Here is a 14,657-nt window from a genome sequence, read left to right as displayed (position 1 = left end):
TTTGCACATTATTCTGCACACCAGCCATGCACGAGGAACCCCCTATACCAGACACAGCACAACTGTGGAACAAAAAGGCACCTCCTGCTCCCAGATGGAGATAGACAGAGGACGAGATTAAAGGAACCAGCCAGGCCATGTTGTCAAGCTCTCAGTAACCATTGCAGCTAGGGAAAGATTTAACTGGGACCATGTCTCTGTGATATTCCTATTCTAACAAAAGTTTTTAAGCATCCCATGCCCATTCCTGACTCTCTTGTCCCCAGTGAGCTCAGATGTGGGAAAAGAAGAATACTGAAATAGAAAGAGACTGTTTTGGGCTGTGAGTGGTGCAGGGCCCTCGGGGATGCTCCACAGCAGTTTTTATGCAGGGACAGGGTCAGTCTCAGAGCCATCTGCTAAAAACCTGGAGAAGCCCGGAGCTGCCTCAGCCAGTTCTAGGAGGAAACAGCAAAGTATTTTGAGACCTGGCTTTTCACTTTTACCTTGCTCACCAGATGTATTTTGAGAAACAGTTGCAGGCTGCTGGGAAGAGCTGCTTTCCTCCGCTTGCAAGTTTTATCCATCCTCATTTCAAAAGGGAGAAGTGGGTGACCAGGGGAGAAGTGGGTGACCAGGGTTACAAGCTTCCCAACACACACACACATCTCTTCGGTTTCCCAGGCTCTTCGTTCCCAGCAGCAGCTGAGGGCACCGCACTGCTCCCCTGAGACCCTAGCACTGCCACCACCATAAGAGCCACCCCTTCACCTCCCGCAGCCCTGGGTGCCACCAGTGCCCACCCTAGGGCTGGGGGGTGCCCGGCAGTAGCTACCCTCACCCCGGAGCGTGCTTTGCCCTACTCATCTCTGCTCTTTTCCATCTTGCCTCTTTGCACTCTCCGTCCCGTCCACCTCTTCCCTTAGCATTCCTCCTCTTTGCAACTCTGCTTTTGCATCCCTCCCCTTTGTATCCCTCCCTTTTCACCTCCCCCTTTGCACCTCTCTCACTTACATCCCTCCCCTTTGCCTCTCTGCCCCCTTTCTCATCTCTGCCTTTCCTCAGCTCTGCTCCTCGCATCTCTGCCCCTGCACATCCCCTGCCCCCCGACCCTTCGCATCTCCGCGCCCTTGCCCGCTCGGATCTCAGCCCTTCGGGCATCTGAACTCCAGGCACTCTCCACTCCCCGCCCCCTTCCCTTTACCCCCCCCCCCCCCCCCGCCCTTTCCCTTCTTTGCCCCTTCGCATCCCCGCCTCGCTCCCTCCCTGCCTCCTCCACCGCGGTCCTTCCTCACCTCTCCTCCACCTCCCCTGGTGTGCCCCCCCCCTTCAATCCCTCTCCAACACCTTTGCCCTCCTTTGCCTCCGTCCCGCGATGCCGCCGCGGCTGCTGCCGCTGCTGGCGCTGGGGCTGGCGCTGGGGGGCCGGGCAGGCGGCGGGGGGGGCTGCCAGTTACCGGCAGAGTGGCGGCCGCTCAGCGAGGGCTGCCGCGCCGAGCTGGCCGCGATCATCGTGTACGCGAAGGTGCTGGCGCTGCACCCCGACCCTTACGGAGCATACAACTACCTGCCCTGGCAGCGGGACCCGCCCGGCGGCCCGCAGCAGGCAGCGGGGGGGTTATTCTATTCCGCCGAGATCGAGCTGCTGTGCGACCAGGCGTGGGGCAGCATGCTGGAGGTGCCCGCCGGCTCCCGCCTCAACCTCACCGGCCTCGGGTACTTCTCCTGCCACTCGCACACCGTCATGCAGGGCTACGCTTATTTCTTCTTCCTCCGGTGAGTCCCGCGATACGGGGTATCTGGAGGGGGGTGTCGGTATGCCGGCTCCAGGGTATCTCCTCACTAGAGACGGTTCTCTTCATCCCTCGCTCTCCACAGCGCTTAGCGTTTCCACCCATAGCTTCATCGGGAAAAAAGGGCCAATCCTTAGTCTAATATTCCATCACTCAGGGAGCCGCTGTTGAGTAGCTCCTGGGTGCTGCTGCTCTTGTTTTTACGAGAGGACTGGAGAGAGGCCAGTGCCTGTTTGCCGAAGTTTGGCTTGGAACTTTAAAACTCATCCCCAAGTACTCACTCGATAGCTTCCTCCCGGCTCTCCCAAGCCCCAGCCAAATCGCGACGTTGGGTTCGTCGAAAGAATAAGAGAACAAACCACAATGTGGGAGCAGAGCCATCGCTGTGACCTTTCAATCCAAGAGTGCTTGCAAAATACTATTGAGTGGCTTGTTTTGAAATATATTTGTATATTCTTGCACCGGGTGTGTAATGAATCACAACTTGATGCTGCCTAGTCGTTAGTCTGTAGCAATAGCTTTAACCATGTCTTACAGAAGTTATTTATTGACTTTACTGGTTATACAACACTTGGTTCAGGAGAGACCTGCTTCATAACTGGGGTGCTCAGGACCTTGTTAGTGTAAATAAGTATTAAAGGGCAGAAGTATTGGACTTAAAAGTCTTCATAGGTTTGGGCTTACTAAGCAGCTATGGATTTCTGTGGTGTAGGGAGATGTTTACTGTGCACCTCTTCAAGAGTCCCCATCCCTGGCAGTGTTCAAGGCCAGACTGGACAGGGCTTGGAGTAGCCTGGTCTAGTGAAGTGTCCCTGCCCACGGCAGGGGGGTTGGAACTAGGTAAGCTTCAAGGCCACTTCCAACTCAAACCAGTCTGTGATTCTATGATATGATTCTATGACTGTTTGAAGGAGTACTTAAACTCTGGGATCAAGGGCAAGGTGGTGGAAGTTCAAGAGGAACCATGGGCTACAATATAGATTTGCCTCATACGTGGTGGTTCACTTAAGCCTGCAGGGTGGTATGAGCCTGTTTAAGTCCTTACTGCTGCTGCCTGATCCAGTCCCCTGTCTCTGCAACTAAGTCCCAGGAGAACTGAGCATCGCATGCCTGCTAAAAGTCCATCTGAGTGACTTTGGTGGCACTTGTTGAGCAAGGCTGAAGTACGAGGGGTGACTTCTGTGGGAGAGAAAGTGCTGCTCAGCCTCACTTGCCACTGCTCATGCAATTTGTGTTTCAGAATGGATGAGAACTACATCCTCCTGCCACACGGAGTCAACTTCCAGGAGGCGATTTTCCCGGACACCATGGAGAACAGAAGGATGTTTGCCAGCCTTTTCCAGTTTTCTAACTGCTCGCAGGCACAGCATATGTTGAGCTTCTCCAGTGACTGGGAGATTCAAGAGGACAACCGGGTAAGAGATGTATTTGCTCTCCAGTAATTGTTTTCCAAGTGGGCACAGGCATTCCTGTGTTGTTTGCAAACATATACATATGAATGCAGAGCAGCAGATCCTTGATTTTCCTGGTCCTTTGGTAATGCACTGGTGGGGAGATGTTAAACTCTGCTTTCAAAGCTGACCTCTGTGTTAGATCTTTAGCTTCCCATGGATGTGAGCAAAGCTTGGCATCAACCTGTTCAAGAGCAATGGGCTGGAAACCAGTATTGTTTGTGATCTTGTCCCACTCTAGCCAGGTCATTCCTGGGTTTGCTATCTCTAGAAGCCATACTTTAGCTTCAGCTGAACTGTTCAGGAGCAGAGCCTTGCTTTTGTACTTCTGTGTTCATCTCATGTAGCGATAGCAGTGCCTGGACCATGACAGACTATAAGGGATTATTCTTGCCTAACTGCACATAACATCTACTGAACTAATCACCCTAAGCTGTCTTTGTAGTGGCTGGGGAAAAATAGATTCTTGAGGGCATGTTTTGTCTGCGTGATGAGGGCAGGGTTTGTCTGACCAATGCCAGTGCTTACTTCTGAAGGAGCTGAATGAAATGCCTCTTTCTCCTCTCAAGGGAGGCCACAGCAAACCCTCTAGGCGATCCTCCCTTAACAAAGTACATTTCTAGTATTGAAAGTCCAATGATGCCCATTGTTAGTGGCTTCTGATCCCCTTTATGGGACTGTGGTGTGTGTGATAAATGCAGGATTTAAATAAATACTCCCTGGGCAGAGAGAAGCAACCTGCAGTTATGTGTGTGCATGCTCTGGATGGGCATATACATTTGCAACAGTGGAATTTGGCGAGCTGTTTTAGTGCCATACCTTGTTTTATGAGGCTGATGGTTTCTACTGGTAGCAGAGAACACAATATTTATGTATGGTAGCAGATGCGTTAGTGGCTTATTTGGGGGATGAAGGGAGGGAGGTCAGTAACTGGCGGAGCTTTCCTGTCACCAGCTGCCTGACCACCAGCATACAAAATCTGAGCTGGTGCATGGCTATGTGGCAGTGACACAACTCACTCCTTAGAATGCCCCACGAGAGAGTGTTTTCCCACTGCTGATATTTTGGGGAGGGAGGAGGGAATCATGATGTGTAAGTGTGTATTCGGAGATAGCAGCAGGAATTGATGTTTAAGAGAAAATGAATCATCCTACAATTAGATCACAGAGCCATAACCCTGGCTGGGCAAGGAGGGGGAGGCAGAGAGCCCTGGTCCCATTCCTGCCTCCTCCCTGCCAGCCCGCAGGCTCTCCAGTGCCCTGACCAACATATTTGGCAAGTAAAGGTGCTGCCGCTGCCAAATCCACTGATTTTGCTGTGGGGAAGCAAAGTGGAATTGGGGGATCACCAGATCCAACTCCCAGTTACTGCTTCTGATGACTCTGTGCTGTTTATTTAGCCAGATGTAGGGGATCTTGATGGGTTGGTGCTCACTTACGCCAGCAGTGACCCTCTCCATTTTGCTTTAATGGCAATCACCAGGCAGAAACACCCAGGGTAAGCTGCAGCAACCAAATGCATATGCATCAACGTGCATTTCAGCTGTTGTGCTCTTTGACCCCGCGCAGCTGTGAGCAGAACAGGGGGGATTAGAGCTGTTGCTCACACAGACCAGGGCTGGGGGCTTTACATACGTCAACACCCCTCCATTGAGTGAATGAATTCAGCACAACTGATGGGCACTTTGTCTCCTCTTCATAATGGAAAGTAAAAGCTTCCTCTGCATCAGTTAAAAATAGTTCAGGCTGACTGTGCTCCCATTCAGCTCCTGCATCTGTGTTTGCACAGACAAGCGCCGGCTCGCGGCGCCTGTGTGCCCCAGCCTGGGAAGGGGATGGCATTTCTGGCTGCCATGGTACGTGGAATTTGTTCCTCAGCAATTCCCAGTGCAGGTGCCCATGTCCAGGGTGCATTTTGCTCCACTCTTTGCCTTGTTGGTGACTTTCCCGATTGTCACTGTATCTGCTCACATCCCATCACAGGGTGAGCAATTTCCATCTCCAAATGCATTTGGCTGAGCTGGCTCTACAGCCAAAGCCTGTGGCGTGCTCCAGCTTTGTGGCACACAAAGTAAGCATTGCTTGGTGCATTATTCTTGAAGCTCTTTGGAAAAGAGGCTCTTTGGGAACCCAAGCAGGGCTTCTGAGATAGTGTCAAGTTGTGAAGAGCTTGGATAGAGAGGCAGGAGCTTCAGATGAAGCTCATTCTGCTGCGTACCGATGTTAAGTTGCTAGTTAAAAACCCACCGCAGATGTTTAGTGCAATCAGAGGGAAGAGATGGAGACACTGAGATCCTCAAAGCAGAAGGCAGCTGAGGCAAAGATCTGGTTCCAGGAGTTAGTAGGTAAGGTCCTTCCTCTAGGTCTTGGCACTGCTCTGTGCAGGGACATCTTACGGTGCGCCCAAGTAGGTCTGAAGTACAGGAAGGATGAAATCTCCTGTTTACAGCTGTATCCTGTACTCCGAAAGACTCTTTGCATCCCTGTCTTTGCTTACGGCCCTGTGCCCTATTCGGTATATTTCTGGGATGGGCATTTCAAGGGAGAATTTGGTGCTGGAAGCATTTGCAATTGCAATGAATAATCTGTGTTTGTAGCTCTGGGGTGCTCAGCCAGAAGGTGAGAGGACCCCATCATGAGCGAATGTCTTTTGCCTCATGTAATGATGCTCCCAGCAAGAGGTCCCTTCTGTAGGGTGTGCCTGAGCCATCTATGGAGTGGGGGATGCAAAGGTGACCACTAACACACTGTTCTCCCGCTTGCTCTCTTCTCTGTGCAGTGCTCCTTGCATGCAGGCAGCCTTGTCTGGGCTTATTCTGGGATGAAATAAGGAAAAGCCTGACAGCTCCTTCTCCTCCTCTCAGCACCTGTCTGATGATGCTAAAGAGGCAAAGAGATGTGCAGGGACTTCTTGGATTCAAACTTAAACAGGGGAGGTTTAGGTTAGATATAAGGAAGTAATTCTTTACTGTGAGAGTGTTGAGAGACTGGAACAGGCTGCCCAGGTTGGCCAGAGCCTTGGGTGACATGGTCTAGTGTGAGGCATCTCTGACTGTGGCAGAGGAGGTGGAACTGGATGATCTTAAGGTCCTTTCCAACCCAAACCATTCTATGATTCTATGACACATTGAGGCATGCTGTCTGCCTTTTCCATCATGGAAAAACCCTTTTAGTTTTCAAAAAGCCCCATGGTGCGTGGTGAATGGAGGCCAGACCCAAGGCACATCTCACTGGGGACATATGTTCCTCATCCTGGACCTGCTGCCGTTGCTGGGAGCTAATTCCAGCTGCGCTTTTAAACCCCTTCCAGTCTGGGCTGAGGGCCAGATGCTGCTTTCCATAGTTTCCCAATAACCCCACAGTCTCATAAATCCACTCAGGTGCTTGTTCTGGCCACTCTGGAGAGCAACAGTAGCTCCAGCAGCTTCGGCATTCATTTCTTTAGGCACTTGCATTTTGGCGTCCGCCTTTCCAGACCCAGTAATAAATTGGGCTGTGTCTTGGTGTTTCTCACATCCCCTTAGTGACATGCTTTACTTAAGGTCGCTGTCACAGCAGTTTCCACAAGGTTGTTGCTAAAGGCCCAAGTTCCTGCCAGGCTTGGGATTGGAGCTGGGTTTGTAAAGCACAAGGGGCCCCTTCCTGCAGCACACTGCACGTATCTGAGTCCCAGGTTTGGCCCAGTCCCAGACTTGATGTTGGTGGTGATAACAACTCAGGGACACTTCATTTTCCCTTTTGGAATTACAGTTTTAGGCAATTCTTCCCACCCGCTGACCCTGGGAGAAATGCAGTATTGGCCTAACCAAAGAATCTTGCAGTCATAGCAGTTACTTTCAATAAGGTGCTTTTATTAATGAGAGGAATAACTAAGAAGTAATGAAAACTTAACTAAAATTCGTAAAAGCTCCTTGTTTTTATCCATGTCTCATGTCGACCTTTTCTTGCTCAGAAGGAGTCTGAGGGGTCAGACTTTCTGGAGATAGGGGTGAGCATTTGATTATGCAGCCAGCATCCTCTTCTAGGGATGGAGAGGGGGAATGGAAAAATCCTGAAGGCCCAGAGAGCATCTCTTTGTGCCAATACCTATTTCTTATGGCAACTTTTTCTTATGGCTAAGTGATAAATGCCACTTTTTTTACACGCAGGGGGTTGATTTATACTTGCTCAAACTGGGAAGTGGGAATTGTCCTTGCAGTTTCCCCCTCTCACAGTGCCTCCTGCTAAGCCTGGGGATGATGCAGTGGCTTGGGATTGAAATCTTGTTCCTCTGCAGAGTTTTACCATTTTAGTACAAATCTAAAGGCTCCTCCTTGGCCTTCTGCAGAGTTGTGTGATCTCATAAAGAAGACCTTGTTGCCTTGTTTGCACAGGAGAGATTACACTAAAGTAACTGAGGTATGGTGATAATGAGGTCTATAGAAGTGTCAAAGATTGCTGGTAGCTATTTATTATTCAGAGAGGCTTTAACTCCTGGTTTTGTCAACATGTTGGTAGGGAAACGTGGTGTTTTTGCCTCCCCTTTTATTCAGGTGGGAGATTTGCAAAGTGACCCCCTGTGAATGATAGCAAGAGAATAACAGCAGGATGTCAAACTGATCATAAGCAACTGTGGGAGTACCAGCACTATGATAAAGCCCATGGAAATTAAGGAGTCAAATAACTTTAATAAAGCTCAGGGAGACTGCAGGGGAAAATTACATCTTATATTAAGCCTCTCTCCTTGCACTGCCTTTTCTCTCAAGCATCAGAGCCACAACTATGCTGTTACTTCAATTGATTTAGATGAATGGACTTGTCTTCTGAGAGACCTCCAGAGATTTATCTGGGTAATAATAAAGATCTTAATGAGAGTAATCAGTGTCTCAAATAAAAATCAAGGTAATTAGTGTGTTAGCAGGGCAGTCTACCAATGCCTGCTTAGCATCTTTGGGCCTGGGTCCTCTTCTCCAATGGTACTTTGACTGCTGTAACAACCTGTTAACCCAATTAGGACACCTGCAAGGCTTTGAAGCAGCTGAGAAGGGAACTGGATAAGAAAAAGCAATGTAATTGCATAAATGGCTTTGCCATTATTATACAAAGCAAAAATTAGGTTAAATGGCATTCTTCGTCTGTGGAAGTAGCGGAAACAGTTTCAGAACTATGTGTATTTTAGCAGTGGCTGTGTGCATGAACTGGGAGCCAGTGGGTTGGATTGTTCCCTGAACCCATCCATGGGCAGCAGCACATTTGCTCAGCAATGTCTCAAATTTGTCTCTTCCCTGATGCTCTCAGCTGGGTAGATGTACCAGGTCTCATTCAGCAGCACTTCACAGGTTCCTGAGGGCTTAAATCACAGAGAAACAGCTGCTTCCACAAAAGCTTTTGGGCTACCAGAGAATGGCTTGCTCACCTGATATTTGCTATGGAGACTGTTTTGATCCATTTCCCCAGGCAGCATGCCCCTAGAGAGGGGAAAAGAAGAAGAAAGTTGGGGAAGTCCCCATAATTTTCCTGACCATCCTGATTTTAAGTCTAGACAGTGATTAAATAGTACCCTGGCTGGATACCTGCCTGTGGCATCTCTGGAGAGATCTCGAGCTGCCTAGGATGTAGGGACCAAAGCTCTTCCTGCTGTGGCTGAGATGGACATCTGATGAACCATCTGGTCATCTGGTGATGCTGAAGGTGACTCCACTATGTGAATTATGCAAAGCCTGGCCACTAGGAAAAAAAGCTGATGACTGTGATGGATTCCAGCTGAAATTTCATCCATGGCATCCACTGAGATAAAATGAAAAAGCAACTTGCTTTTTCTCTTTTAAAAGTTAAGAATTTACTGCTCTTGAGGAGTTCCCTCTCTGCTCCAAGTAGTGGGAGATGAATTGCAGGACTGGAAAACACTGGAGTCCAGAACTAGCAATTTTAGGATAAAGACTGGTCAGGAAACGAGCAGGCAGCAGCCTGGCTTGGTTAAGACAGTTTTGTTTAATTCCCATGTACTGGTCTTTTGCGTTTGCTTGTGGCACACCGCATAAAGAATCCTCCCTTCTCTGGTCCTAAGTCACTAAGGAAATAGAAAATATCCTCAGTTCGAAACAGTGCTACGTGGCAAGGGCAGGGCAGAAAGACCTCAAAAAAGATGAAAGTAAGGTCCGATGTCTAAATGATTGAAAATTTTCTTTTACATTCATTTTTTGCCCTTTATTTGCCATTTATCAGAAGACTTGTTGGTCCATTAACACAATGCAAAGTGTGCCTGGCTTCTGGGTTGTTTTAACGGTGATTTACAATGCTGTTGTTTTCCTCCCAGGAACCCACCCAGAGCGTACCCCCTCCCTATGGTCTGTGTTTAATTTGAATACATGTAAGCAGTATTAGATGAAATAGAGAACTGCTGACAAGTGTCTGGGATGAGGGGAGACCACGAGACAGTTGATACGTTTGGGTAACGTCCCCGAGAGTCTTTTGGCATGGAAATGGCATTGACTCATTTCTGAATCTTCCCACCCAGGCTGTGGTAGAGGACTCTTAGAGGTCTGACTGACATGTCCCTATCAGTTTTCTGTCTTTCCACATGCCCACAGGATGCTAAAATACAGAAAAAAAATTACAAAGAAGTACATGATAGTCTTATCCACAGGATGTTTCCATTGCATATGGTCTGTACCATATTTATAACACCCAGAAGGTGTTCTGAGCACTTCCTAGGAGGAAAAATGAGGGAATTTCTCTGGTTTTAGGTGTGTGTCTTAGAGGCACCTTATTTCTGTACCGGGAGGCAGGTTGGCTGACTGCCTTGTACAGTACAGAAAGGGTGACCTGAGGTAGCATGGATGCCTTGAATTTGGCATTGGTTGTGAACAGTCTGAATTTAGGGTTGAATAAGGACCTTTTCCACACCCATCTGAACTCTTTTCCTCACTAGCAGCTGTGGCTGGTGGGGAGCTGCTGAGGTGAGGCCCCCACTTAGCACCCTCTTGGTACCAACATGGGTGCAGGATCAGGTGAAGGGAGTCCCAGCTCCTGGTGAATGAGGCTGGACCAACTTGCTCCCTGTCAAGCAATGCAGATTACTCCAGAGCACAGCTCTCTCTATGTCTCAGGCACATCCAAGTACATTATATCCTTAAAAATATCCGGTTTTCAGCTTGCCGAGCAAGGAAATGCCTAGACAGCCATGGGTATGTGTGTGTATGTACATGGCTGCCTTCTCTGAAGGGCGAAGCAGGAATCCTTCCAGGAATTGGCAATGAATGAAGACCCACAGGGCTCCCGGCTGCTTTTAATTATTCAGAGCCACACTTTAAAGAAGTTCTGCCAAATGCACTAAATCAGTCTGGATTTCATGGCATGAAGCTATCTGCTGCTGTACATGAACTTGGTGATGAGCAGGCGTCTGACCCCAGCTACACAACACCTTTTCAGCTCCATCTGGCTTCTTGCACTGCCACAGGGGTGGGAAACTGCTGGTGGCCACAGAGGCAGGTGGTGGCTGTGGGCTGAGCTCTGCACTCATTGAGAGACACAAAGATGGGGCTGAAGGGATGCTGTTGTCCATCCTGTGTTTCAAATCCAAGCAGCATGGAGGAGTGTTGGACCCTTGGGGTTTCCAGCCCAGAGGTGGTTGAAAGAGGTGGTGGTGGTGCTGCTGCCAAGCACAGATCCTGCTGCAGTGCTTGCTTAGCTGGACAAAGATTTATTTGGAAGTTCCAACCACTGTCTCTTAGGCAAGGGCCAAGGCACTGTGTTTCCCAGTCATGCTGGAAAGATGTATCTACATGGCTGGGGCTAACTCCGTAGTGTGCAACACAGGTAGGAGGTTGCTGCTGTTGTCTCAAGGTAGGTAGGAGAGACAGAACTTTCATAGAGCTGGTTGCATTCTGTCTGTGTTAGCCACAGAAGTGGCCAAGGTGGGAGATATATCCCTTTAAGGAGGGCAGTGAAAAGTTTTAAGCTACCCCCCATAGCATCCGTATGTGAAGGCAGGCTGCGAATTGCAGCACTGTAATGAGAGGTGGACTTCCCATCCATACTATCTGGAGATGACACTGTCATGGGCAACATAGCAACAAGAAGACACGAGGAGGCCAACTTCATTCCCTTGTCTTCTTCCCTGTGTGTGAGTGATTTGATGCACTGGAACAGGTTGCCCAAAGAAGTGATAAATGTTCCATCTCTGGCAGTGCTCAACTGATCCATGGCAGGGTGGTTGGAACTCGATGATCTTAAGGTCCTTTCCAACCCTAAATGTTCTATGATTCTATGATTCTTCTGCTTTTCTGCCCTGCCTTCCCATTCATGGCCTCTCCAATGTGGGAAGGGGAGAGAGTACATCCTGCCGCACACAGATCACAAAGGGTGAAAGCATTGGCTAGCAAGGGGAGGCAGCTGGCGGGGACCTGGGCAGTTACTGGAGCTGGGAAATGAAGTGGTGCAGGGCAAAATGTGCTTGAAACTGCTTGTGTCCACAGCCAAATCACCCTCCTTGAAACAGCTCCTTGTACTCAAGGTGCTCCCACAGGTAACTGGGACCTGGCCTTCAAGGGGAAGAGTTGAGGCTGGTGTTCTTGTAAGGTGGACGATTTATCTCACTGACCCAAGGCAAAACAAAACTTGTAGCCCAAAGAAGCAGATCATGGGTGTTTTCTGATCCAGTCATGCTTATTATTCACACTTGTCCCACCATTTTTCAACCTCAAGAGTAGAGGTACTGACTTAGCCTGAGAGCTGCAGGAAGATGCTCAAATATGACTCCTGGCACTGCTCTGTAAATCTGTGAGTCTGTAGATGTATTAGGTATGCAAACCCATGCTTTGTATTGATCAGCAGTTGGAAAGGATTATTCATGTGGACCAGCAGTCCTGAGCCAGGATCTGTCCTTGATGCACACACTGCTTCTATAGGAACTGCGAGCAGATCTGGTCTTTGGTTTCATTGCTGGCCCCAATCAACCTTGAATCAAGGGAAAAGTGTTTTCTTTCCACTTCTCTCTCTGTCCTGACCCACCTGTGAGATGGATACAGAAAAAGATGAAGCAAAGTGTTTATTAAAATCAACATCCACCACAATCCATCTGGCAGCTGGCAGACAGGACACCTGTAATGCTGCCTGTAACTGAATCAGCACTGCAGCTTGATGGGAGATGAGATCTTTCAATCTGGGACATATTTTCTCCCAGCCCATGCATTTTGATGTTTATTTTTGCAAACAGCAAGCCAAGTTGGCTCCGAGGCAGTGGTAGTTCAAATCCCTAATGGAAGCTGCAGACAGAGCCTCTTAAAGCCCGTCCTGACTCTGCCAGCCAAGCGCCTTTCCAAATTCCCCTAGAGAAGTGTCCTTGCCCCATTGCACTTGGCCAGGAGCGACCATGCAGTGCCAGGCTTGGCTTTGCCACCAGCCCTGGAAGCATGCAACCCCTTCAGCAGCTAATGTGAAGTGACAAACCAGAGCGTCCGGTTTGGAGCAAGCTGGAGTGAATGGCTTTGATGTGACCAATTGCAGTTGGTTGCTGCTCAAATCATTGCAGGTGCCTCTGGCAGATGAGGCGGTGACTGCCTCCTTTTGCTGCCCCACTTTGCGGGCTTATGTTGGAAGGATGCTGCTACAACTGTTAGTCCAGTTATCTGTAAAGTGAGTGACGGTGGGAGAAAAATATACTGAGAGAGAAGCAAGTTTCCATGACACTATATAATGCGAAGGAGAAATAATATAGCAAGAAAGCCAGGTCTGAGTTTCTGCCCAAGAAACTTAAGAGCAAGCAAGCGAAAAAGTATCTCCTGAGACTTACACACTGTTGTCCTCAAACTGACTCATCTTTATTACCATGCAGGGGTAGCAGGAGAGCTATTCCCATTCTGCAGATGGTGAAAGCAAGGCAGTGTGTTAAGCTCTGTATCCCAGTCAGTAAAGACAATTCTCTTTGACCCAGGATTTATCCCCTCTAGGATTAGATCAACTCTCTGAGCACTATTTTCTGCCTGTAAACTCATTTGTCTAAATCCTCTGCCCTTCCCTTTCTCCCTTTGTGACTTCCAGCCCCGTTGCACAGGCACTGCTGTACTTTGAGTGAGGAGATATGGTCAGATGGATGACACATGAGCAACTGGGGTTTGGCTGTTTATTCAAACCAAAGCATGTTGGTGATATGAAGGCTGGTTTCCTTCTTCAGGTGGATGGTGACATATATATTCCTTAAAATGAGTTTATCCCCTCCATTTGTCTTCACTTTATACCTATTTCAGAGCACATTCATTTGTTTTGTCTTTCCAGAGCTTTTAGACAGGGATTGAGCACAATTCTGTTCTTCTGGATGCTTTTGGTTATGTATTTTGTTGTAGAAAAAAATTAGTTAGTTGCTTAACTGGATTGTTGCTGGGGAGAGAAAGGAAGGAAAGTCAAAGTAGAGGAACGGCTTGTACTGACATTGGCAGAGGATAGGAGTAGAAATTCAGATGCTCTAAGTCTCCATTTCATTACATGGAGAAGGATCTCTTATTTAGAGCCCTTGAAGCATGAACCCAGAAGCCACATCCACTTGAAATCCTCAATTTCATTGTAGAGCAGGAAAGCTCTTTTCCACTTTAAAAGCGTCATTTTCAGGTATGGAAGATGAGGAGTAATGAGGAAGGTGCTTAGCTGGGGGACCTCTGCCAAATGCCAGCCCATGATTTAAAAGAGCTCTGAGGTCCCAAATGGATGGGAGAGAGTTTATTCATGGCCTATAAAAGATGCCCTAAAGTGAGAATCTCTGTGTATGTGGCTTATCTGTGGGAAAGAAACAGGCATTTTATTCTTGGTCCATAAGTACCTCTATTGGGGAGGTATCTGTAAGCAGAGACAAAGGAAAAATAACAGATTTAAATGAGAGAACATTAAAAATCCCCGTGGAAATAAGAAATAAGAAAATAACCCACCAAACCTACCAATTGATGTGATGAAATCTCTATCATTTACAAGCTGGAAGGTTGTGGTGTCAGAAGACATTCTCCTTTTGCTGTTTGCCTGTGGAGGAAGATCCATTGCACGGGCCATGATATTGTTCTGGGCGGGACTGTGTAAGGTTTCAGAGCCCTCTATCCCTGTCTACTTCTTATTCCTCAAACTTGATGGCTGTGGTGACAGTAGTGATTTGCTCCCTCTGGAGAGGGTTTATATCCTCCATGCTGTGGCTGAGCAGCTCCAGGAGGTACCAGACAGCATCCAAAGCCCACCTCCATCAGCTGGATTCAAATGGACAACCTGGAGGTAAATTCTTCTAAAGATCACTTGCAAGTTCCCTGGGTGCTTCAGGCAGTTATAGCTATGCTGGACATGAATGCTGATGCTGGGAAGAGCCTGTGGATTGGAAATGAGCAGTTTTAAGAGGACCCCAGGGAAGGGTTGTTACTACCCGCAGCGATTTGGTTTCTGCCCTTTTACATGTTTTAGGCTCAGGCATGTTTTGTCTGAGC

At 48.4% G+C, this 14,657-nt stretch overlaps 1 protein-coding gene across 1 annotated transcript in view; it reads left to right on the top strand.

The window, feature by feature from the left end:
* Window positions 1-1,354: 1,354 nt before the first annotated feature.
* Window positions 1,355-14,657, top strand: part of CCDC3 (coiled-coil domain containing 3) — a gene marked incomplete at both ends in the record, with an annotated part of 37,143 nt that continues 23,840 nt past the window's right edge. Inside the window, 2 exons of the mRNA XM_080620316.1 lie at window positions 1,355-1,755; window positions 3,013-3,187. Coding sequence (XP_080476442.1) covers window positions 1,355-1,755; window positions 3,013-3,187 — 576 coding nt within the window. The remainder of the gene's footprint in view (window positions 1,756-3,012; window positions 3,188-14,657) is intronic.

The sequence above is a fragment of the Psittacula echo genome (assembly GCF_963264785.1).
Source record: "Psittacula echo genome assembly, chromosome: 1".
Taxonomy (NCBI): domain Eukaryota; kingdom Metazoa; phylum Chordata; class Aves; order Psittaciformes; family Psittacidae; genus Psittacula; species Psittacula echo.
This window is presented reverse-complemented; position numbering and strand designations above follow the sequence as displayed.